Here is a 23,978-nt window from a genome sequence, read left to right on the forward strand (position 1 = left end):
CAGCTAGATCATGTTTTTCAGAATTTATAGTTTTATAGTGCATGTATCATCTTATAAGAAATAGTGATATATCTTATACGGTCTTGGATGTTCATATTAGAAACTCTATGTAAAGTCTTTTAGTTGGGTTACTCCTCCCTCCAATTTTGTAATAGTTTTGAGGGTTGGCTCTTTTTCAAAGTGACAAGTTTGATTGAATGTTGTTTAAACTTTTTCAATACAATATATATATATATATATATATATAACCATATAACCAACTGAAGCTATTAAATATTAACAATATAAACTTATAAACAGCAACTAATAGTCACAACCCTTTAAAAAGAGAAGTCATTCCCTTGTACACACACATATATATAAGAGCAAAAACGTGGAATACGAAGTGGGAGAATCAACAAAGAAGGAAAAAGAATGGTTTGTGCCCCTTCTTATCCCAGAGAACTAATTTCTATTGGTACAGCAAAATTTGGGATTTAATAGTCAAATTAGTAACATGGGTGTACAATTAATGAATAGATAGAATGATCTTATCAACGAAAACAATGATCTCAATTTAAATACACATATACATCATCGTATTGATGGCAAAATTAATGTCACCAAGAATCATTAACATGAATAATAATTATCACACTATTATTATGTTTCTTTAATGGTCATCTTAATTAATCTTTAGTTTATTTGGTAGTTTCTATTTCCGTCTTTAGGTCACAATTGTTTCTTTTAGAAACATCACCTTAATAAATCTATTTAAGGAGCTTACTTCTCCTTTGCTTAATACAACTACAACAACATTAATGTCACCAAGAATCATTGACATGAATAATTATTATTACACTATTATTGTGTTTCTTTAATGGTCATCTTAATTAATCTTTAGTTTATTTGGTAGTTTCTATTTCCGTCTTTAGGTCACAATTGTTTCTTTTAGAAACATCACCTTAATAAATCTATTTAAAGAGCTTACTTCTCCTTTGCTTAATACAACTACAACAACATTGATTTATTATAACATGGTATCCAAGCAAGTCGATGGGAATTCATACAATTTGGTGGATTTTTCAGAAAAATTCAAGCCTCTTTTACTCTGGTAATTTTTCCAGAAATTTGTTTTTCAATTTTTTGAAATAAAAATCATTAGAGGTATTTTATGAAACTTTTGTAGTTCGTTTTTGAAGTTTTAGTTGGAAATCACAAGCCTGGTTGAGGGTTTTGATCCCACAATTTCTTGGTTGCAAAAAAAGTCTCTAATTTCCAAGGGTTGCATGTACTTGTGTGTTTGTTGCATGTACTTGTATGCACTTGCATGTGTTTTCAGACCATGCAAAGCCTCATGTTTTGTAGTATGAAGGTTTTTATGATGTGTTTTCATAATATTTACCCTCAAACAAAAAAAAAATCTGATTTTGTAATTCACAAAGTTACGTGCAATCCTTCTATGGGTTTATAATTTTTTCCTCAAAAATTATCTATTGGGTTTCACCATTTTTCCTAAATAAATACAAAGCTTTGTATTCTCTCATCTGTGCCTCAGATTTTGTTGTTTGGTTTTGATTGACTTTTTGCCTCAAAAATCATGCTAGGTTTTGATCAATTTTTCACCTCAAAAATTGTGTCAAGTTTTCGTCAATTTTTCTCCTAAAAAATTGTGGCTTTACAATCTGTTTTGGAGCATCATGGTCACTTGCAAAGTTTGAAGGGTTTGATGATTTTTCCTCAAAATTGTGCTAGTTGTTCTCAGTGTTTGTCTCTATCTCCAAGGAAGAGCACTACATTATCCAACATTAGGTTGGATGTTTTTGTGATGAATTCTAGTTAGATGTTTTGTTGATTCTGGGAGGGTTTGTGGCAAAGTTAGTGGAAGGCTCTTGTCATTTGTTGCAAAAAATTCTGAAGAAGGGGACACCCTTATCTGTTCTTTTATGTGCAGATTTTGGCTTCTTAATTATTTACATTTTGCAAATCTAGGAAGGGTCTCAGCAGCAGCAAAATGTTTTGAAGAATTTGTGATCAAAAGACATCAGTTAGACAATGACCATTAAGGAAGGGTATTAGAATATTATAATGTTTCTTGAATGGTCATCTTAGTTACAACAGTACAATATCCTAATGAGTTATTTCTGTATAATATTGTACAATATCCTAAAGAACTATTATGTAATATTTAGTTACTATTTTGATAATTCCTATGATGATTGATGAACACTTTAATGATTGATGGACATTGAACATTGAATCATGTTTCAAACTTTCATGAACTATATTTTTATTTTGTAATTCAATATAAAGATTTTCACTAGAAACGTGAACATAGATCAAAGATCAAGTAATTAAATTTTTTATGTTTATCTTTGGCATTTGGCATTGATCAATGATCAAGCATCATTCTATGAAACAATAATAGTTGTTCAATTCTGTATATTTCTCTTTTTTTTGTATATATAATGCATATATATACACACACACGTACCCATACATACCCAAATGCAAAAAGAAATTCACATAACGATATACTGAGTTCTCATATCTAGACCTGTCCCCAACCCAAGCTGGTAACTTAAAAATTCATTGTTTCAGCTGTTACACTTTCTGAGTTCATTATTTCTGTTGTTTACTAAGGTTCAGAACATTAAATGTGCATCATTCTGATTTTCTGAATTGTATACAGCAGTCCATGATGTTCAAACTTTAAATATTCAGTTGTAAAATATGATTGCAAATTGTTTGTCACAATGTCTCCTTGACATAAGGGGGAGAAATGTTATGAAAGTAATAAACAAATCAAATAGATGATAATTATCAGAACAATTCATATTCAAGCGTACTCCAAATGTTTGGCGAAGTAAGAAATTGGTTTCACATTGGGGTGGGACACCTCGCACCTTTGAGGGTGTTTACATACTCATACATTTTCCAATCACTATCATGTAGTTTCAGCTCCAGTTTTTGCATGTTTGACATCTATTTTAAGGATTTGAACTTTGCACCCTTCCACACAGCTGTAAAGACATAAATGTAATTTATGTGTAAATAAATATTAAAGCTTGCCTAAATTGCTATCCAGAGGAATTTTGTTGTTGAATATTTATCATAGCATTTATTTACCATTTAGCACCTCGTTCTAAGATCTTATATCTACTAAAAAAGACGCCCATTTCCTATTGTCGTGGTCGATTAACAACGCACATATGAGTTTCACAAGGATTTCACAAATTTTACAAGCTAGTATATATCAGATCTGCTTGCACAATTGTCATAATTTCTGAAGTTCATCATTTGAGGGTTCCAAATTACATATCAACTTTTGGGATGTTAAAATAGGTTCATTTTGATTGATAATGGTTTTGCAATTTTGACATATAGCTGATTCGGACTAATTTCAAAAAAGGTTCGATATCTACATTTGGTATTTGCTTATCGTTTCAGCTTGCATATCTACATTATGTATTTATTTATCATTTCAGCTTGCACATGTATGAAAAATCATTTATCTCCTAAGGTTGTTCAATTGAGGAATTGCAACCTTTTTTCTAATTTAAACACACATTTCTCATTTTAGTGCAGGCTATCCATCTATCTTAAAGATAAATTTATACCATGTATGTAAAAAGACTAATGCAGGAGAGAACATACTTACATACTTTACCATCAGAAACAAACTCTGCAATATCAACAAATGTCCCACAAGGATATGTGCATGTTAGAAGACCTGAAATGCAGAACATGGCATGACATGATTATAGTTTAAATATAAAGGATGCAACCATAAAATCAAATCAACTTTGATCGTTCATAAAAACAGCAATGCAATTATCAAAGACTATTTAGTATATAGATTTTGAGATGTAGTCAGCCATAAACCTTGCTTGTGGATTCCTCTAAGGCACATTTTTTTGCATCAGATTTGTTTGTTATCATTAATGGCCATACCTAGGCAATTTCAGTTGTAGAAAACAATTTTAATGCATTCAGTTTAACTTTTGACCTAAGTCACTGTGTTTGTAGGATTAAATACTTGAAATTCAAAATTAGGTATAAACTTAAAAAGCCCAAAAATTCATTTAAAATCTCTCAAATTTTGCCTTGTACAATTTTTCTAAATAAAAGATTATAAAAATTGTTGACAATGTAGTTTTTTCTATTTTTTTCTATCATCAACCCACATTGTTGAGCATTTTTTGTAGATTAGGTTTGTCATTTCAGTTCTTTTTCACAATTGATGTCAATATCCTTGCACATATGCTCTTAAGAATTAGTTTCACATTAAGTTTTCTCCATCATAAATAGTATTTGTATTCATGCCTTATTTTGCTTGAATGGCATTGTTTGTCAAAACAAAAACAAATGGACCATGGTTGTAGCTGGAGTGAAGAGTGTACACGGTGCCAATGAAGTGACATTTAAAGAAGTCTTGTTTTTCTGTTTTATGTAATGTCCCCTTTTTTGGGACAATACAGAATTGATAGGCCAACCCAATAGTATTCATATTGACTTATGGGGACTTAATACAGAATTATTAAAAGTCAATTTGATATAATAAAGAGGGTTAATAAGAGAAAAAATAGCAATAAAACAAGGAGCTAGGAAAAGCAAGTTGAAGTTGTTAAAGTTTGTAGCTGCAATAGAGATCTTTATCTCTCGAAATCTGAACGTTATTACCATTATTGTCATCTTCAGCTGAAAATGACACTTAAGTTTAATTTGTAATATTAAATGTAAATGGCATGTTATTCACATGCATTGAGACATGAATATTTTAAGAGTTATAATTAATTATAGGAGTTATGAGAATCTCAAGAGACCTTCCATTGGAATGTGAAGAGTCTCTCCTTAAGCTATTCATATTGCATTAAGCGCTAGGTATTGTACACTTGAGCATTTCATTATCAATAAAGATTTTTTTTTTGCGTGGCTGGGTTTTTCCCTTCATTCTCGAGGGGTTTTCCCAGGATGTACTAGTGTTTATTTGTTCATTTTTGTCTCTTTCTTGTTGTTTTTTATCATCATGGATTTATGGGCTGTAGTTTTAACATGGTATCAAAGCTGGAATAGATAACAACTTACTAGTTTTTTTTTTTTTTTTGGTTTTTTATTTGTTTCAGTTTATATATCTGTGTCTGAGTCTTCAAATCCCTAATATTGTTTTTATTAAATTATCTTTTGCTCAAATCCTATGGTGATGTGCACGACAGGCAATTCAGTGGTTTCCGTCTAATCTCTCATGGGCGGATATGTCTAAATGATGCTCAGATTGATTGATTAGGAAGCTTTCTTTGATTTTTGTTTCTATTTCTTTTGTCGTCTCTTTTATCAATTTTGTGTGTATTCAATATTGGGCATCTACTTCGATGCAACATTTAAATCTATTTATATTTTTAAGTTGCGCATAGTGAAAATCATGCAAATTATTTCTTGATTTTGGCTAGGCATATTGAATATTCTAAGCGGGTTGATTGTATTTTGGAGCATGAAATCTCACATTTTTATATTTGGCACAGTGAATCACACTTTCTCTGCTATGCGATCAAATGCACAGGTCTAGGTAACAACATTTGACACTTCTCAATACTTCATCAAATAAATCAGATCTTTACTATTGGAGCCATGGAGACTCCAAATTAATTTGATGTAGGATTAAGTACAATCAAGATGCTTGTATGTCACTCGCGATTACTGGTGGTTCGCTCAACTATATTTGGATGCGGAGTAATCCCTAGTTATTACTCCTCTAATCGCAAGAATTATAAAAAGTTAAAGGTTGGGCATAGAAAAAAAATAGAGATAGTTTGAATAGATATTTGAAACCCATTATCCATTGTAGAATGATAGTTGAGGGGTCTTCTGAAAAGCATGGAGACGGTCATGATGGAAGAGAAGAAAAGACCCTGACACTAAATCCAAATGCTATTAATTCAAATACAGCTTAGTCTTCCATCTCAAGTGATCAATAATTGATCATTTTGGCGCTCAAGCATCTATCGATTATTAGGGAGTTTACTGCATGGGAAATATATCGCATGTTGCGTGGGGAGCATAGTGCAAGATCCTAATCGTCCAAAGACATCGTGCAATATCACTGAGTTTTCTGTGCATTTCCTACAAGGGAAACAAGGGAGTCACTCTTTGTTTTGCAATCACTGTAGTATTTAACATGCACGCACTTGGTCACAATGGGAGCTATGCTTCAAGTGCATGCTACAGGAGGACACGTACAAGCTGAATTAGCTGCAAACTTCTCTTCACTCGCTTGCTACTGGAGACAAGAAGAATCACGTGTTTGTCATGCGAATTGCAGAAGACGTAGCTTGAGTATTCATCAGGGATTTAAATGGCATCTTCATCCCAAAGTTGTTGTCAAGGAAATAAAGTGTTTTGTTTTACCACTTGCAGTGATAAGAGGAATAGTTCCTGTAATAGAGACATACAGCAATCCCTTTTTGAGCTTAGACCATAGCTTGAGATAAGTATTACTATTCTATGTTCTGTTTTCTTTCCATGTCATATCAATATCATATTTTTATATGAAAATTTATATTGATGCTATGAGCTTTACATAAGCTGTAGAGGCACCATTCTAGATCTCTTTATGTATGTATGACTATTGATTGGAGACTTCAATTTTGACATTCGATTCTGCAGAAATATCAATTAATGTCATTCTATGTTATGTCTCAATGGTATTAGAGTCAATACAGTATTGCAATTGGAGTCACCTATGATTACAATGGCTTAGTTTTAGAAACAAAGACATTGTAATTGGTAGTGTCTTTGACTAATATTGTGAAAAGTATTCTGGCGTGAAAGGATTTTGTTGAGAAAGCAACATATACTTTAGGAGTAATGTTTGGCTCCATGGGAGTTCAATGGTTTTATATAGCTCGTAATAGTGTTTTCTTTTCAGTATTCATCTCTTTATATAATAGATTAGTTTACTAATCTCTTTTCGTTGCAGGATGCAACAAAAGCAATGATTAAGAGCTAATGTTTTAGCTCCAGAGGGAGATATTGAGCTTGAGAGGGAGATTTTAGCTTCAAAGGGAGGCTTCATAATTAAGAGGAAGTACTTATGGAATCCCCATCACTCTCATAGATGCTTGTGATGCTTGTGGTATTTATATTTGAGACTTAAATGGAATCAAGTCTTAGTTTGTTATTGCCTATTTTATTCTTGTGTGAACAAATGAGATTATCAGATCGGCTATGATAACTCTTTCACTATGCCATAGTGAACATCATGTTCATAGAGTCCATGATGTCATCACGTTGAGAGATTCCGTGATGGAAATTGGGTGTCATGTTGAGAGATTCCATGACATTTCACGTTGAGAGAGTTTGTGAATAAAGGCTTAGCTTTGAGTCTTACAAATATTTACAGGTTGAGTGATTCCATGAATATGAGTAATTGTTATAGGTTTTAATGTTGAGTGATTCTATGAATATGACTCATTGTTACAGGATTTCATGTTGAGTAACTCCATGAATTATGTTTTATGATCAAAATTTATCATTGACATTTTTTGGTTGCAGCTTTGTTTGACTGTTTAGCTAAAGATCTCTCTTGCTAAGAGGAAGTGTTAAAGTTTATAGCTGCAATAGAGATCCTTATCTCTCAAAATCTGAAAATTATTACCGTTATTGTCATCTTCAGCTGAAAAGGACACTTACATTTAATTTGTAATATTAAATGTAAATGACATGCGTCATTCACATGCATTGAGGCATGAATATTTGAAGAGTTAAAATTAATTATAGGAGTTATGAGAATCTCAAGAGACCTTCCGTTGGAATGTGAAGAGTCTCTCCTTAAGTTATTTATATTGCATTAAGCGATAGGTATTGTACACTTGAGCATTTCATTATCAATAAAGATATATTTTTGTTGCGTGGCTGGGTTTTTCCCTTCATTCTCAAGGGGTTTTCCTAAGATATTTTTGGTGTTTATTTGTTCATTTTTGTCTCTTTCTTATTGTTTTTTTATCATCATGGATTTATGGGCTCTAGTTTTAACAGAAGTGTCAAGCTGGATGCATTAAAAGAAGAAAAGGAGACTCATTGGCATGCTTGGATATTGAATGGAATTTTCAGATTTCTTCTCTTGAAGAATTGGAAGCTCAGTTTCAGCCAGCTTTGAGGACGGAAACCCTCTAGTCGGAAGATGGTGAAAGAAAACCCCTTGTCCATGGAGACGTCATATCTAGTGTCTCACTTGTGCTTAAACTTTATTTCTATTCCCCAAACTGATTGTCATTTCTGTGTCTACGACTGGAGTTGATTAGTATTCTACTGAAAGTCTGATAGTAGCATTCATTTGGAAAATATCATATTGTTGTTGGTTATTTAGTATGAACTGTTGAAAATGGAATAAAATAAGAATTCTAAGATTGTCAATTGCTGATTTTACTGATAAATTCTGTAAGCTTTTGCATGATTGTCTGCTTGAATTTCTAAAAATACTTGTGTGAGAAATTGGGAAAATCAAAATATCCAACAAGGATATTATAGTGGTACCAGAACTAAAAATCTTGACATCCTATGAAGTTTATTCAGAAACAAAATTACAGAAGGTTTTAGCAAAAGGCTTTCCTTCAGAGATAAATTTACAAAAGGGTTAAGATTGTGAAGGATTTTTGCAAAGAATAAAAAATCTACCATTCTCAGAAGTCGACTGTGTCTGAGAAAATATCACTTGACCAAGGCTATGAAATTGTGAATGTCTAGAATCTGCTAAAGAATTTGAAATTGTATTATCTATGCATGGCTGATAACTATTGTGGGTCCTGTTGATTTCAAACAAATAATTCTAAAATTTTATTTATGAAACTCCTGTTGTAGCTGAAAACCCTGCTAGACATACCTTTACGGAGTTTAGGTAAGTCCGTAGAAGAATCTATTTAGATTTAAGTGCAAACCATTATAGTTTTTTTTTGGCATTGGTTTGAAGTATTAAAGTTTAGCACTGGCAGAGAATTAAAGTATATGTGTTGCCATGAGTAAAGTGAGAAGCTTTGTTTCGCTCTACTTATTAACAGGGCATTCAACTTTATACTGACCGATAAAATTTATATTGGTGTGTAGGCTTCAATACATATGGCCTTTGATTGTATTAAATGTCAAAAGATTAGAGACTAATATACGAGTGGCATTTATTCTCAAGTCTAAGGAAGAATGTTGGTTGTGTTTGATGTTCTATAATCTGGAGATTAAAGCTTGAATATTTTAAGATAGGACACATGGAAACATAATATGGAAAGTTGAATATCTCATTCGAACCCTTTGTATTGCTGACTGATTCTTGTAGACATGTCTAGTGTTGTAGTTTCAATGCAAACTCATTCTGGAGTTTAACAAATGAGTGAATAATATTTTTTGAGTTGTTGTGAGAAATAAATTGCTCAAGAAGTTGGGTAGAGCTATAGTTGCTAATACGGATTCATAGTTTTTTTAGGGTTCACATTCATCATTGGTGGAGTTTATACAACAGGTAGAAAATTCAATGCAAAGTGAGGAACAAACAGTAAAGGCATTTGATATAGGATGAAGACTTTTCATTAGCCATGATTGGAAATTTCTGATGTGTTAATGCTAGTGGGATTCAATACGATGGGTAACAAAAAATTGTGAGGTGAGAGTCGAGAGGAAATTTCGCAATTATTAATCCTAGGTGTTATCAGGCTGAGAAGGAAACAAATTTGATAGATGTATACCATTTTTCATCTTGGAAGATGTCAATGGTAGAGTTGCAGGGAGCCATTTTTTTGGCTTATCCAAAGTGAGTAAAAATATCATTCCTTCGTAGTTCCTAATCCTATTCAGGTCGCAGTGGGAGGTGCATGCCGTGAAAGTCAAGTGGGAAACAAAATGGCAATTCTCGAGCAAGATACGAACTAGGAGAAATAACATAGTTACTGTGAAAATAAAAGTGTCAGATTCCATTAGGAAGTTTGGTTAGGCTCACCACTATCGGGAATTTATTCTCAGCTTGTGACTTGACTTTCAGCCATCCTTGCATACTGACAGAATAGTGTTTGGAAATGTCTTAAAGCCTTCTCTTAGGCATAGTCTTCCACCAAGTTTCAACTCAAGCTTCCATCTAGACATTAAACATGACGACATAGAGATCAGTATGCTTTTATGTTACACCAAGACAAAAACCAATGGGAGTGAACAACAAAACTATCGGGTTAGAAAAGAACAAGCAGATGAGATGGGTATAGCTTGGTCTAACAATCGTAACAAGCGTAACATTCCATAGCAGTGAACAATCGTTCCAACAGTTCTTAAGAAATAGTATTTCTGACTAGGTTCAAGGAGTGTCGGCTACAATTGCAAATTCATAAGTCTATCGTCAAGGATTGTTAACGGGAAAATTACATGACTCGGCTGAAATAAACTAGTGAAGACTATTAACTTTGAAACAAGCTCACCACCCTATAGCTGTTGAAACAAGGCATTGGGTTGGAACCTGACTTGGTCTGTATTTGGTAACAGAAATGTTGGTTTTGCATAAGTTTTTGTGGCTTGTCTGCAATCACAAGGAGTTGTGAATAATATCGTACCTCTTTGAAGTTGTTAATGCACACAAATATATTTCCAAAAAATTGAAACATCTAAAACTAAAATCTCAATCCTGAGTATTTGGTGCAAGAGCAATATTGATGTTTCCCACCATTTCATTCAATTGTGGTGTGGTAATCAATCTTAGGATGTCATTTCGAGTTTGAAATGTAGTTGAGATGGTTCATTTTTGGTTGTAAGTCATTTAGATATATTCTTGTCACAATAAGGCTATGTTAGCCACTTGATCAAACTAGGTAAATGCCTATCAAAGGTCAAATCTTCATCAAATTTGGTCTTGTACTGAAATATTATGTCTTGACATGTCATTGTGACCCTTTGGTCATGTTTGTATGGGTCCCAATCAGATTAGATTGGAAAATGCAAAAAAGATGCAAAATTGCAAAATTGCAACTTTTGCAATTTCTTGTCTTCATGTGAAGGTGAACAGTCACCTTTTGCTTTCCTCGTGGAGATGCCTTCATTGGAGGTCAGAGGCCATCTGCCACGCTCGAAAATGTAAGGGAGAAGACAATTTGAAAAGTTAATGAAGATTGGAACTTTGATTTTGGTGAGAAACCGTACTGTACTTACCCGTAAGTTTACTGTTTCTTTGCACTTTTACTCATACTCACCTACTTTTTGTTGAGAATGGACTAACGATGTTTTGCATTGCATTTTGTCCATTTTGATGACATTGATATAGTAGTTTGGAAGATAGATTGTGCTCAATATAGAATCTTGCGTTCCCTATTTTCCTTGGACTGTGACTTAGTGTTAATTTAGATGTAATATATCTCACTTTGAAACTGATTAGTGAAATGAGAGGAGATCGAGTCTTTATTTTTTATGACTATCAAGCATGCTAGCCTTCCTTTGTTATGCTGCAACTATGGAGTTACATGGAGGAAAGGGAAATAGTCTTGTGTACTATATGTCTTTGCATTCAACATTCTTACTTCCCACCTTAGTCATACTATATTCTGTCATTTCAGCTAAGCATTAAGGTATGTGACTAGCTAGGGTTTGATAGCAGCACGTTGTAGAAGATTGATAATGAAGTTAGTTCACTGAGATAGCTTCTTTAGAGCATATTTAAATTGTTCATACCAAAATCTCTGAGATTCAACATGTGGGTATTGTTCAAAGTCCCTTGAAACAACATATGCCATGATTTTTAGGCCTAAAACCCTTAAACCTAAAGTTTTGTGGTTTAGTGATCTAAAAGTAGGTTGGAGACCCAAGTCTTTGGAATCTTGTAGAACTCAAAAACGGGTGTCATAATATCTATTTTATTATTTGGGTGTTTTATAGAGATTTTGAGTTAAAGACCAAAACCTCAATATGGAGGCCTAATTGTTTTAGGTCTGTTTTATGCCTGTTTTGCATTTTCTCTTTGTGAGTATTTGGAAAGAAGCTTGCAACCTCAAAATTGATTGATTCTAAGTGGGATGAGATGTCTAAAGCTTCTGGAGGCACCCTTGATCACTATGTGCTAAAAGATCCTTGGGAATGCTTGTGTGGTAACCTTGGAAGGTGAAGAGTCCATTTAGGTTTTATGAAGCTTGAAGCTTGGTTGGAGGAGTAGGTGTATTGCTTGTGATAGGTGATCTATTTGGGCCCATAAGATTGCCTCAGCCTTGGAAGGGTCTTGGAGTTAACTCTTGTCTTTGGAGCTTACCATTGGAGTTTGGGATCTTACCTTGCCATTGACCTATTTAGTTGCATCATATTGGTATCAAGGCCATATCAACTTGTTTGTGTTCAGTACAAAATAGGGACAGTTTAAAATGCCACCTAAGGGAGTCAAACACCTTGAAATGGTGATTGAGGAAATGGAGAAAAGAACTAACCAAAAATGGGAAGAAAGGTTGAAGAAGATGATGGAGAAATTGAAGACTGAGGAGAATAACTCTGACAGTGAAGAAGAAGAGTGGGAAGAATAGGAAGAAGGTGGGGATCAGAACCAAGAACATGAACCACCAAGGAGCAAAGAAGTTGAAGAAGCCAAGAAAGAACAACAGGCTTTCCTTGAAGCCATTAGGGAATCCAAGAAAGAGGAATTCAAAGTAAAGGTGTCTACTTCTAGTGGAAACATGGATGGAGAGGAGTTGACAAACTAGATAGCGGCCTTAGATACTTATGTTGACGTCAAGGATGTTGAGGAGGAGAAAAAGGTGAAGAATGCCAAAACAAAGCTCAAAGGATTTGTACTAATATGGTGGAATTATACCCAAACAGATAGGGAAAGGAATAGTAAGAAGCCTATCACTAAATGGAATAGAGTAATAGCCATGATGAAGAACAAGTTTGTGCTATTTGACTTTGAAGTTCAAATGATCAAGAAATTTCACAATATCAAACAGATGGATAAGAATGTTGTCATCTATACTGAGAAGTTCCATAAGAATAGTATGAGGGCTATTAACATAAGGCAAAAGCAAGATTCAAAATGATTTACAACAAGGAGAAAAAAAAAACAAAGGATATGAAAGCATACCAAAAATCAAGCATCTGCAATCAAAGAAGAAAAATTCCTTTTTTGCAAACATTAGGGATTAAACTTGATGGTAACTTCCAAAAAGAAATGTATTAACAAAGCTACATAGAGTACAATTTGGGGATAACAAATTGCCTTAATGACACCTTATAAATACATTAGAAAAAAGAGGCTTAACCTACGAATTCATGAGAAAATCACGTTGGATAGCGTCAATTTTGTAACATCGAAATTGAGGACAATACTTTCCTTGGTCCTTGGGAATGTTCTTGCAAGAAAACAAGAATGGTGCATTATGAATATTGCTGAGACATTTATGCAGGTGATGGTAGCATCATGGATTACAAAGCAGAGTCAACACAAGAGGGCTCTCCCAGTGAGAGGGAGCGAACTATAAGGGATTTTATTCTAGTCTTGGAGCAATCATATTCTTTTTTAATCTAAAGCCTAATCTTATGATAGTAGGTCCAAGATGGTCTTGGATCTAGCACTTTTAGTCGTATGTGGTCATGCCAAAGGATGGCTCTTGGAGCAAGATATTTTCCATGATTGGGATCATGTGAGCAATCGATGCTTTCGTGTCAAAGGGAGCAACTAGGGGATCTGCTTAATATGATTTTTGAGGATCTCAATCATATTGGTTTAAAAGGAAGTAGATCATGTCAAGATGGCTTCTCTAGTGATTGGTCAGAGGACTATTATTCATGGGATGGACTCCTATGATTGGAAGGCCTTTATGTGGACACCTAGGTCGTGATACTCTAAAAAACATGGAAACTCAGTGAGCTTGAGATTCACCAAGAGTGATGCAAACTCCAACCTTGTGTTTCATGATAGAACAAAGCATGTAAAGATTGAATATCACTACATTAGAGATATTGTGCAAAGGAATGCTTCTAGTTGAAGTACATTAACAATGATGATCAAACGGCTCATATTCTCACTAAGGCACTTGCCAAAGTGAAGTTTGTGCATTTTCGACACATGCTTGGTATTGTGGAGAACGAAGTCATGGCTAAAAGGGAGTCTCAGCATTAGTGATTCCTTGAGATGTACTATAATGAGTTCTTCTTTGTGAGGGATAAGTTTGAGGTGCAATCCCTTGTTAATGAGTTCTTCTCAATGAGGGAGAAATTTGAGGTGCAATCCCTTGTTGGTGTGTTTCTCTATAAGAGAGACTTGAGGTGTCAGCCCTTATTACCACCCTTTGATATGGTTCATGGTGGATGTCATGTGCGATGCCATGACAACACCTGAGAGAATCTTTGGTGACTTTCTTGTACTCTTGTGTTCACCCTCTAGATGAGCCATGGTGAATATCATTGTAAGGTGACGATCTCACAATGATAAACACTTGTGCATCTTACCATCATTTTGAGGTGATGATCTTACAATGATGGTTGACATCTTGTGAAGTAATATTTATGGATAGGCATAAAGTGGATATCATGTGAGATGATATCTATGGATAAGCCATATTGGTGAATATTACATGTCAAGATGTCTATAAGCTATAATAGTGGATATCACGTGAGGTTATATATGTAGAAAGCCATAATGGTGGATATCATGTGAGGTGATATTTATGGAAAGTAATAACGTTGGATATCACATGAAGTGATATCTATGAATAAGTCATAATGGTTGATATCGCAAGAGGCAATATCTTTCCACATATGGATGTAGCCATTGTGGTCAATGATCACAGTAAGGTCATGTAACTTGTAAATGATAAGAAGGCTTCCTCCCTAGCTAAAAGGGAGTGTTGATGTTATTACAACTATGGTTGGATTCCTTCAAGCTAACATAGATAACATAAATAGTTGTGGTAATATAATTATATTAAGGGATAATGATGTAATTATATTATATGATAATGTAACTATTATTGATTGATAATATAATAATTATATTATATTATTATACAATAATTATTATATCATCAATCAATAATAATATAACATAATTATTATATTATATTATATTATTATAAGTGTGGTGACCCTTGGTGAAGGAGCACCATCGATACGTATAAATGAAGAATTATTTTTTCCTCACAATTACCAAAAGCATAATATATCTTGTTGATCCTTCATGTGCCTCTCCCAACACCATTGAAATCTCTTCTATTGCACATCTCAAAACTTGATCATGTCCCATTTTATATAAAAACTTGTTAATCAATTGAAATTTTGAGATTCTAAGGACAAACTTGTTGAGAGGGTATGAAATCTAGGCAAAGTTCTTGATGAACTTTTGATAATATCTTGTGTCTACGGAAGGACTTGACTCTTGTTACATTTGCCGAGGGTTCCATCTCGATGATTACTCTCACCTTGTCTAAATTTTTCTTCAGTCTGGTCTTGCACACAATATGGCCGAACAGTTTCCCCTAAGGCACCATAAACTAGCACTTCTTTGGATTAATGCTAGTTGGGCTTTCCAACACTATTCAATGCACTCCCTTAAGTCCACCAAGTGGACGTCTTGTCCATTGTAGATGGACCACTCATCTAAAAAGGCCTTGAAGTTCCCTATGAACATCTTGTTAAAGATATGCATCATTATACTTTGGAAGGTGGCAAGGGTATTACACAACCTAAATGACATTCAATTGTATGCATACATGCCATCCTTGACCACAAATGCAGTTTTCAACTTGACCTCTTCCACAATAAAGATTTGATTGTACCGCAAAAATATGCCCATGCAGTACATTTTGTGTCCAACCAATTCCTCAAGAGTATATCTGTGAAACGTATCAAGAATATGCCCTTGACGATGTCTGCAATCAAATACCAAAAGTCCACACAAATGCAAATTTGCCACTTTTAATAATATCACAATAGGTGAGACTCATCCACTTGTCTACACCCAAAATATCATGCCTACTTCTAGCATGCATTCTATCCATCATTCACTTTCAGCACATAATTCTTGTTCATATGGTATGACCTCAATGACACCGAAAAAGCCCCTAGTACGAGTAGATATGAACACATAGCTTTGGGGGGTACTCTCTTTAAGTTCGTGTACGTCCAAGAGAATGCATACTTATACTCCATAAAACTCTTGAAGGTCGCTTGCCTTCAACACTGGATTCCAATCGTCACTAACTAGTATATTCTTCAAACTTTCTTTGTCACCTAGGTTTGTCTCCTTAAGTTTAGGGTCCTTGTACCATATGGGTTTCTCCTCAGAATGATCTGTCAGAGCCTCATTAACTCGGGACACCACTTCTTTATATTCTACATACTCAAACAAAAACATGTCTTTCTCCCCCAGCTCTTCTTCTACCTACAACATATTATATTCCAACTGGAAAAGCTCATAATCCTCCATTTGCCAATCAAAGAGCCCGCTCATCAAGTCCACCTCATCTTCTAAATAGCCTTCCAATTCTAGAATACCTTCCTCATTCAACTCCATCTTCCATCTACCTTCAACTATTCCATTAGGCTCTCTCTCCAACTCTGATCTCAACTAGAATGCTAACTCCTCGCCCAGTGCATGCATTCTTAGGTCAATAAAAACTCCCTCCCTCCACTCCATCAATAGCATATTATGTTTCCAATTGTGGTTCTTTTATAGTGATGAACCACCCTCTCGCAAATACTACATTGTAGCCTTTCTTCTTTACGGGGATTACTACAAAATCCAAAATGAAGGGTTGTGTACCAATAGTTACTTTTTGTGCTTGTAGGGTTTCAATCAACTTGATGTCATGCTAGTTGGCACCCACTAGATTGAATGACAATGGCCACAATGTCAACTTCCCCAAATTCTTACACATCTCCTCTAGTAGTACATTTAACCTTGATCCTCCATCCACAATGGTGTTGGTGGGGAATTGTTTCAATTATACCCATTTCAACTACCACAGGGTGTGCGTTGTTTATCGCTAGTAACATTGGGTTCAATGAAGAGATGACTAGAATCTTTGAGTCAGTTGTCATACAAATACACATTTGTGGTGCTCATGATAGCTACTCTCAGTCAGGGCATAGTCTCTAAAAGGCCTTTAATCTTTATTGGCACTTTTCTCTAGAACATTTGTCTTGAGACATTCTTCTTAGACGCTGTACAAAAAAAACTCTTAGCAATGTCATTTGTTTCCCTTTGGGCCTCCATTTCCCTCTTAAAAATTAGCCTTAGCTTCCCATAACCTCTCCTTTTTCGTACAAGGGTCTAGGTACATCACTTTCTTCGCTTGTGCTATTGTGATTGCTAATGCCCCTTGCTCGCTCAACCTATCGATATTCAGCAAGTTTACTCCTAACTTTAGACAATTCACATCCTCGTGATTGTCAGCACTAGACCATCTACACAAATGCTCTGCAATCTCCTTTTAAAGTAAATCTCAAGCAAAGTGCACCCGTTGGTTATAGGCCCAACATTGAATTATTGGTTGGCTTTTGGCATCATATTGTATCTGGCTTCAGTTGTTATTATTGTTTTTACCACCTCTTTAGTTATTTTAGTAGCCATCAGATGATGCAGTCGTATTGATCAGTTGTTGTGGGCCGGTTGTTGTTCTAATGATGATCAATGGTTGCTTGTGCATGAAGAGAACTTCATTTCTAGTCTTTATATTGTATGGGCGCTCCTTCATGGACTATCCCAACACTTGACAAATGTCATGAAATGCCTATTTCAGACACTTTTCATTTGTGTGAACTCCTTTGCAGTTTGTGCACCACAATTCCCCTTCGCTCTCACTACTACTCTCTTCATCACTTTGAATTTCTTCATCATTTGATGAATGTCCATCTGTAATGCTCGCATCATCTTACGTGTTTCCTCATCGCTATTGTTCCCTTCCAAAGAGTCATCATCATGTGACCAGTTCTTTTTCCACAGTGTCTTATTCTCAGTTGCTTTATCTTGGACCTGTAAGCATCCCTCATATAATGTCGACGGGACAAATTCCATCTTCTTTCTCAAGGACTTCAATCCCTCCACAAACCAACATTTATTTAGTTCTCTGCAGGTTGATTCTCCATTTTCTAGAGTAGCACTTAGAGGCACCAATTGTATGTTCTCACAACCTCATGCTTGCTCTACTTTGTCCAATAAATATCTACTAAATCTCGTCATCATCCTTAAGCAATTTGAACTCTAGCTCAAATACCTTCAAGTCAAGTTGTGCACCCAACTTGGTTTTGTCTACTTCAAAGAACTACTTTATTGTCACCTTGTGTAGTGTTGCGAGAAATTGTACTATCCACTCATCTTAATTGGTCTGCCTATTAGTCAACCAAATTGATTCGCACATTCGTAGTATCACATAGGATCCTTCGTTTCATTCCCTGATAACTTTGACAACTTCTAATTTTTCGACATCATAAGTTTCCTTATGGCCCACTTTGTGAACTTGGTCTAGTTTCTATTGCTCCCAAGTTCGATGCACTAGACCAAATAATTTGTTTTGTCTATGGCAACCTAGTGTAATCTTGAACTTCTTGGTCATGCATGTATCTTCTACGCATCTATCTTCAGCATGCTCTACACTCTGTGTCCTTTCGACCTCGAATCCCCTTGACTCCCTTTGGTACGAGGTCTTTGGTTATACTCCTCAAGAATCCCTACTTTTTTATGGTGTAAGGATCAAGTGTCCTAGAAGGTATCGAGTATTTTTTATCATTTCAAATACATTGTTCAAAATGGAAAACACACATGACTTAATAGTTATGGTTTAAGATCAAGAGAGTCCCTTTTTAGGGAAGAGAGTGATCTTAATATGGTTAATGGCTTAAGATCAAGAGAGTCTATTATATCCCAATTTTTTATCCAATTTAAAATGTTCATATAGCCGTTGAGGTTCACATGAAGTTAGTTGACAGTTAAATTTGTTATTATCCTACAAAATGGTAAGATGGTTAGTCGTTATAATTTCATATGAAGATAACATGCTAGTTGATTATTTATCATGAATCCATGGAATTGAAAAGGTGGTTAACCGTTATGATTATTTATGATTAATAACTTGTTACGGTAATATGATTTAATTGCAAAGAATTTTCTTGTAGAGAGCACGTCAAAGGGGTGGAAGCATTGTTAGAAAATAATTGAGCACAGGAGCATCACGATCACTGAGCAAATGGGTATGAATCGTGAATCACCATGGTTGAGGACCTAGTGACTACATAACAAGAAACACACATTAGACATGCATGAGTTATTAAATAAACTTAATTAACGCATACCTTAAATGGCTTTTGGTTGACTTTTTCACCACATCATTATAATACATATTTATGTACGTACACAAATATAAATTAAAGGTGACATCATAATATTATTCTTATATGAGATTTTATCTATTTAATACATACATTTAAATGCATGTACAAGAAGATAAAATAAATATTCCAAGATGAAACATGTATTTACATATACATATCTAAAAAGGTATGACCTTGGATAAACATTTACTATGTGCCATCTTAATAAGATATATTTATGTGCAAGTAAATATATATGTTTATAATATTCTTTTGACTTATAACCTTCAAATTTTTTTCCTTATTTATTCAATTCTTTACTTGAACCGAAATGCACACTTGGCATATTATATCGGCATCCAAGAAGGCAAAACATTTCTTTATGAGTTACGGCTTCTTGGAAGCCTTTGAGAAATTGAATGCCTCCTTATATATTTGGAAGCCATGAGAAACCGGGGAATATATTATGAATTGTATTCTTCTCCTTCACGAATTTAATTCTGAATTTTTGGCCACGTTATTTCCCTCTCTTTACCTCTGCTCAAAATCGGGATTGTTAATCACTCTGAGATTGCATACAGGATATTTTATGAGAAGGGACTGGTTGATAGCATCCAGCAAAAGCTCTTCTTTCTCACAAGCTAATCAACTTATGTGGTCGGCATACCATTTCCAAATAAAACACTGTATTCTTTTCTATATTTTTGTGCGTGTATTTACAGCAGTAAGGATTCTTTCCATAGGATGTCGTATATCATCTATGATATATAACATTGAATAGTTTCTTAAAGAGTCTGAATTTCCCAAGCCGAGAGAAGGCAGGGGATGAATATTGTCTCCACACGATTTACCTTTGCATATTTTTCCACGTTATTACTTTATGTTCTACCCCCTTGTTGAAGGTCAGAAATCAGAAATATTCTGGAAATTGCATACAAATTGCTTCTGTGAGGGAACTGGCTATTTAACATCAAGCCAAGGCTCACATCTCCATTAAATCATACCAGGTTAAGTGGTCATTTCCTTTTCAACTGATACATCTTCATTCTTTATTTCCTGCATTCAAAACTATAGCACAAAGAAGTACATCCATGAGAAATCTGTACTATATGATCCATGAGACTAATCTTTCCGTATTGAATCAAGAACAATTATTCATGATAAGTCTAAACATCTTTATTATACTATTGTAAAATAATTGAATTGTACTTTTACAAGTCTTAAGATTATTTTCTCAAGTCATAAAAGCTGTGATATATTGAAACATGTAATATTCATACATTAGCTGAGGATCAGCAAAATAAGTTGGTTTACTCTGAGATTTATACACATGGGACTCAGCCGACTGTATGGCCAAGGAAAAGGGTGAAGAGGTGAGATCTACAATAACATGAAACAAAATCAAATGTGACATAACAATTATTTATTAATTTAAAAGGAATCATTTAATAGCTCATGCATGTCCAATTCATTCTCTATTGTCAAGTCGAATGGTGTGATTAAGTATCAGAATGCTCAGTGGCTAACAAGGTGTTCCATGTCTATTCCAGGTAGGGAGGTTCTCTCTAGTTAGAGAAAGTGTGGGGATAAGTTTGAGGTCCGTGGTTGGGAGGTTAAACCCTGACAATGTTTCCTCTCTCCACAAGATGTCAGGATGTGTATCAGATAAAGATAAGTTGAGCATTCAAACATTTATTGGTAATAGGTATTTTTATTTTTATGATATTTATACAAGTAGAAGATATGATGGATTAATTTGTATCATTGAATTTAGTTATTTCCTTTGATGTAAGCAACCTTTCTCGTCAATGTAATTGGTAACCAGTTAGATCGGATGATCTTCCAACTAAATATGGAATATATCTATAAGATTGTTGTTTCAGTCTTTCATTTATAAGAATAATGATTATGAGCATATCTTCTAATCTTATGTTATTGGCACAGTTAATAATAGGAAGAAAAAGAATGAAACAGAGGTATTTGACGCCCAAATGATATAGTGGTATTTGATGTCCTAAATGATATAGTGGTATTTGATGCCCTAAATGATATAGTGGTATCTAATGCCCAAATGATACACTAGTATCTGATGCCCTAAATGATCCAATGGTAATTGATGCTCTAATTAACACGATGGTATGTGATGCCCTAAATGATCCAATGATAATAGATGCCCTAATTGATAAAGCGGTATGTGATGCCCTAATTGATATAGTGGTATTTGATGGTAATCGTCATTTGACTTGATTTAGTGGTATTGAATACTAATCGTCATTTGATCCTAAGTGGTATTTGTGGACTAACCTGGGTGTTTGTAGAAGCATCCCTAGATTGACTTCGGTTTCAAATTCCATGGTATGTAGATTTTAATTTCCATAGTAAATTCATTAATGGTGTTTTCAATTATTAGTAATGAAATTTTGTTTAACTGATTGTAACTGTTAATCTCATTCACATGAACATAACTAATATAACTATCTTCCTATATAAATTAAGTAATAACTATATTTCTTTGATATGTTAGTTGTTAGTTAAGACCCAGAAAAAGTGGTTGTTATAGAGTCCCTTTGGGAACAGAGTGATCTTAATGTAGTTAATAGTTTAAGATCAAGAGTCCTTTTGGGAAGAAAGTGATCTTAATTTGGTTATAAGGCTATAATATTCTGTAAATGTTAACATTTACATATGTGTCAAGGGCCCTAGATAGAGAATGTCTCTTCTAGAAGGACCTTAAAGGAAGCACTTCATAGAAGATAGAGAAGTAACCGAGGATCTAAGGATCCTCAAGAGGGTTAATGATCCCAATGCGGACATGTCTTTAAGGTTGGGTAAGGATAGAGGGTAGAATAGTGAAATATATTTTATTATTGTATAAATTCTAATATTGGTTTTGCAAGTATTATTGTCCTTGCTAGTGGGGACATTACATTTTATGGTTATTGCATTATAGTTGTGACTTTGATTATGTTCATATGCATTGTAACTATACGTATTATGAATGGTCAATCATAGAAGGAAATAGATTAATGATTATAGATTATGGGTTTCAGTCCTAACTAAAACCGATAAAAATTTGAGTGTTGCAAGTTTATAAACAGGTTTGACAGTGAGAATGAGGTCCAAGTAGAAGAGTTTAATACTCTAGTAGTGATGGAAATGATGGAATCTACCCCTCTCTCGTAGTTCGTTACTTTCATGCATGTTGTAAATGGATTCAACTTGTTTGAAAAATGTATTCTAAAGTGCATAGAGATGTTTAAAATTAAGTAGGGATATGGCCATTTAATTTGCCCATTACTTGTAGGAAAGTGCATAATTTTGATCTTATTTCTTCAAAACTTGAAAAAAAATCAAACAATGATTGAGGAATTTCAATGGTTTTTTGGCTTATTTTTCACGTACAATTTTAAATATTCCTATTGTTTGTTTATCTAAAAGAAATAAGGAAATATTTTCTCTTAGAAACACAATAAAAAGTAAACAATGATTCATACACATATCAATAGAATTTAATATTATTTATTATTAAATTATGATAATTAGTGTTTATTCACTATATATATGTCAATATGTATTTATGTATATTTAATGATTAAGCTATTCTTTATTTATCTAGGAGATCAGATTAATATTGTTTCCATCTTGTCCAAGGGGTTTAGCTTAGTTGGTTGAAGCAATGAGTTCTCATTGTGGAGACCCTGGTTCAAATCCCAATAGGGACATCTTTGGGGAATTTTAAGTTGTGAGTCTTGGTCTTCTATTGGTTGTATTTGTCTCATTGTAAAAGGTGGATTCTAAGTTGTGACTCTTGGTCTTCCAATTGTTGGTTATAGTGTGGTTGCTCATAAGGAGCTTGAATAAGATTGTGAGTCTCATGTTGTTGCTTGAATAAGCACAAGATTTGTAAATGATTTCAATATAAAAAAATATTGTTTCCATCTTATCAAAATCTTAATTTTTCACCTACCAAATTTATGTTGGGTATGGAGAGTCCAACTGCCCCATACTCATTAGAAAAAAATCACCAAACCACTTTTATAGAAGGTGAAAATTTATTAAGAGCGTTGGAGTTTGATGTTAAAAGGAGAGAGATCTTTATTTGAGAGGGACTGAAATCGGAGAGCACTCACACAAAATTCACAGGCAAGAGAGAAATTGCAGAATGGAAAGAAATGCATCTAGGGAAGAACCTTGGAAGCGAATTGGGTGGTGATTGAAAATCCATTACCAGTTCTATAATATCACGAAAAAATATTATGCCCAATTTTTCTTACCAACAGTTTTTAGAAAACACAATATATCTTTTGCAAATAAAACCACATATATAACCAGAAAATGAACTAGTAGATGCTCATTAAAATACTTAGTTTTAATAGAACTTCAGATTTGTTACTGTATTATAAACCAACAATACAACATGCAACAAATCCAATCTTGAATATAGTTACACAGTCAGATTGGAAGACTCATAAAGAACCTATAAGTAAATGGTCAATTCCATCTTGAATGCACTCCAAGCTAAATCAGGTTGGCGTCCAATCACCTAAGAAAAGCCTGACGGTTTTTGTCCTCGGGTGCTGGAAAACTGAAAGCCAAGGTTTCCCCTTTCTCAAAAGAAATCTGAAACGAACTCCAAATCTAAGCATATCCAAATGAATGAAGCTTCACTTCATTTAATGCTCAAGTTGTGACCCTTC

General features: G+C 34.2%; 1 protein-coding gene across 6 annotated transcripts in view; it reads right to left on the reverse strand.

Moving 5' to 3' along the window:
- Window positions 1-23,978, reverse strand: part of LOC149568457 (protein MID1-COMPLEMENTING ACTIVITY 1-like) — a 222,457-nt gene that overhangs the window by 128,337 nt on the left and 70,142 nt on the right. For 3 of the 6 annotated variants that reach the window (XR_016362566.1, XR_016362565.1, XM_089821386.1), the window contains exon 4: window positions 3,645-3,712. Coding sequence is in view for 3 of the 6 variants with exons in the window: in XM_089821386.1 (XP_089677512.1) it covers window positions 3,645-3,712 (68 nt within the window). In the remaining 3 variants the exon portion in view is untranslated. Of the gene's footprint in view, window positions 1-3,640; window positions 3,713-23,978 lie in introns of all 6 variants that reach the window. The other 3 variants (XR_016362564.1, XM_089821387.1, XM_089821385.1) reach the window with 1 other exon arrangement.

This window comes from Cupressus sempervirens, chromosome 3 (assembly GCF_028749045.1).
Source record: "Cupressus sempervirens isolate cs-2001-9-10 chromosome 3, ASM2874904v1, whole genome shotgun sequence".
Taxonomy (NCBI): domain Eukaryota; kingdom Viridiplantae; phylum Streptophyta; class Pinopsida; order Cupressales; family Cupressaceae; genus Cupressus; species Cupressus sempervirens.